Source organism: Alligator sinensis, unplaced genomic scaffold (assembly GCF_000455745.1).
Source record: "Alligator sinensis unplaced genomic scaffold, ASM45574v1 scaffold1283_1, whole genome shotgun sequence".
Lineage (NCBI taxonomy): Eukaryota > Metazoa > Chordata > Crocodylia > Alligatoridae > Alligator > Alligator sinensis.
In genome coordinates, this window is record NW_005842091.1 from 677,052 (window position 1) to 679,969 (window position 2,918).

The window sequence follows — 2,918 nt, forward strand, 5'->3', positions numbered from 1 at the left end:
TCTGTCGGAACACCATGTTGTTCAGACGAAAAGCAAAAACCAACCTATAACAATCTGTCAGGCCCTAATTATAATTACTATTTAAACTTTCCTGGGCATAAAAAAAGTGACCAGTACTACTTGGCATTATAACTCTTCTATTAAATGTTAACAGAAATTAAAAGCATCCACAACATTTCCATTACTCAAGTTCTGATTGCTCCCTGTAGAAGATAAAAATCTGTATTATCCAACATGCCACCGAACGTACTCAAATGGGTGCTCCGGGCAGTCGTATCTGGCATGAGGCATCACGTCCCCTTGCTTGCAGAATGTAACCAGTAGTTCACATTCTGCATCCACCACCTCTTCACATTTCTTCTCCTCAAGACTAGACTTTTCTGTAAAAAGGAAAATAACTATGATGTATTCTAATGAATAATGAATATCAGCTGTAATTTTAAGCAAAACTAGATTACAGCTCTTTGGCACAGGACCTGTCTTTTGGCTCTGTGACTGTATCGCGATGAATCCTAACAGTGCTCTGTCCACAACACGATCTTCGCCACAGTATAAGTAACAATGATAAGCAACTTAAAGGGAGTAAAAGCTTTACATGAACAAAGGCCAGATTCTGAAAAGTTCTGTGGTGCTTTGAAAGCCATATATCAACATCATTATTCATGATTTAAACAAAAAAAAAAAAATCTACTTATACTCCTGCATTTAAGTTAAGGATTTCATTGAGTTCTATGTTGAGGGATTGAAAGGGGTGTGCAAAATTCTGAAAAGAAACTCTTTTACTGTTTTGTTTTGAAAAGGTCTGGGCTCATTTTACAGCAGAACACGTCATGCAATGATAAACTTGTTTAGCTATGATGTTATTGGAGCTTCCCCTGTGAAAATGTTGCTAAAGATTCTCTGCATTTGAACAACTTTTGAAACAAATGAACAAAAAGTTACGAGGCAGTACTGTGCTCTGACCTACAAAAACTGCCACGTATTTATGTCTGTCATTCCTTCGCATATTTTCCACAGGGCAGTGAATCAGATGTCTTAACAGCTTGCTTCGATTTCTACTTTCCTGTTTATGGGATTCATTAAATTGCATGGTAAAAGAAGGGGCAAGTAGCTACTATTAGAGCTTTCTCACTACAAACTAAGGACACACACCTTGCTGGGGTTATTTGACCCTAGCAGTCTTTGCTGCCCAGAGCAGGGGGGCTGGACCTGATGATCTCAAGAGGTCCTTTGCAACCCTTCTGTGAACCTGTGAAGAAGTAAAAGGCTCAACTTTTTTCCCTTTGCAAGTTTAGACTTTGGGGAAATGGTCAGCAAAACCACATGTATATCACTCAAACATTTTCAACTAGAAAGGAAAAAATACAGTGGATGCTTATAGAGGGAGTCCACCATCCTAAAAATCAAATTTCTATCTAAATAGTGTATTCCCATTGACGTGTGGTGCCTGGGGACTGAAACAAGGCTGTGAGCTTACTCGGAGGATGCAGTTCTTCAAATAAAATATATATTTTCAGTGCCAATTAGCAGCTCCAAAACCACTAGTCCAACATTTTCAAGGCTTCTGACAGTCAGTTTCAGGGCTCATACAAGAAACTTTGAAAATGGCAAAAGCTCTTAGGTTTCCAGCCTGCTAATTCCCCATATCTTTTAGGCTTCTAATAGCAGCTGCAAAACTTACTTGCTCTTTTCAAGGCTCCTCAAACCAGCTTTTTGACAGGTGCCTCCCCCTCCCCATTTGCATTAAGTTAAGCAGGGCACAATTACATTAAAATTACACAACAGAGCTGAAAAATGCTATGCACTTCAATGGTTTGCACACTGAACTAAGATTTGCTCCATGTATGCAGTGGGCCACAAATCTGGACTGATGCTGCTTTAATTTGTTAAGCAAATTATGCAATTATCCAAAACGCATGTAAATAGAGAACATTTTTTTGCATCTGTGTTTGTTACACGCAAGAGCTACAGCTGCCGACAGAGAGATAAAAGGATTGTCGTCTTTCCAGCTTGTTTAGTGCGTGTCGTTCCAAGTGCCTGGCTATTTTATTGTTGCCCCTTTCAGTTATTTTCCTGATTGGGTGGTGCGCATTTGACAAGAGAGAATCACATTTGTTCTCACGCTTTCTGATCATTTTGAAATCTGAAACAGGCCGGCCGCGAGGCTAGGAAGCAGATGCACGATCCTGGTTCAACGATACGCTTCTGAAGAGCTTTGCCGAGGACAGAAGCACGGCACTTACCCGAGGGCTCGACAAATATAACCGAAGTCCCTTGCGTGCAGTCAGCTTCGTCGTCACTGATCAGGATCACGCTCTCCTCTCCACTGTCCTCCGGCAGTGGCTCCATGGTACCTAATCGCAAAAAGAAACCTCTTTGCATCTGCAGGTTGCTGGGTACAAACAGACGTGGCATTTGAGTCGGGGGGCAAAAGGCGGGGCATTTGAGGGGGGGGGGGGGGAGGGAGGGCAAAAGGGGCAGAATGGCATTCAAGCTGCAGACGCAGAGGACTAAGCGCCTGTTTGGGGGCGAGTTAAAGGCTGGATCAACTCCCAATCTGTTTTCAGCCTCAGAGCACTTGGCAGAGCAAGGGGAACTGAAACCCAGGAGGGAAGGAGACTCGTGCACGGCCCTTCCAGGGGCAGGGGGAGAAGCAGAGTCCGCCCCAGAATGGCATTCAAGCTGCAGACGCAGAGGACTAAGCGCCTGTTTGGGGGCGAGTTAAAGGCTGGATCAACTCCCAATCTGTTTTCAGCCTCAGAGCACTTGGCAGAGCAAGGGGAACTGAAACCCAGGAGGGAAGGAGACTCGTGCACGGCCCTTCCAGGGGCAGGGGGAGAAGCAGAGTCCGCCCCGATCCACGGAGGACAGGCCTCCGCCTCGCTGGGGCAGCTCGGGACCCGCGGCACCCCGAACCC

At 44.6% G+C, this 2,918-nt stretch overlaps 1 protein-coding gene across 6 annotated transcripts in view; it reads right to left on the reverse strand.

Annotated features, from left to right (window-relative positions):
* Positions 1 to 2,350, reverse strand: part of LOC102368867 — a 17,773-nt gene extending 15,423 nt beyond the window's left edge. For 5 of the 6 annotated variants that reach the window (XM_025204664.1, XM_025204666.1, XM_025204663.1 and 2 more), the window contains exons 1-2: positions 2,244 to 2,350; positions 251 to 380 (exon numbers count right to left, since the gene is read on the reverse strand). In XM_025204664.1, coding sequence (XP_025060449.1) covers positions 251 to 380; positions 2,244 to 2,349 — 236 coding nt within the window. In that variant the 5' untranslated portion in view covers position 2,350. Of the gene's footprint in view, positions 1 to 250; positions 381 to 2,243 lie in introns of those variants that run through there. The other variant, XM_025204667.1, reaches the window with a different exon arrangement.
* Positions 2,351 to 2,918: the final 568 nt, after the last annotated feature.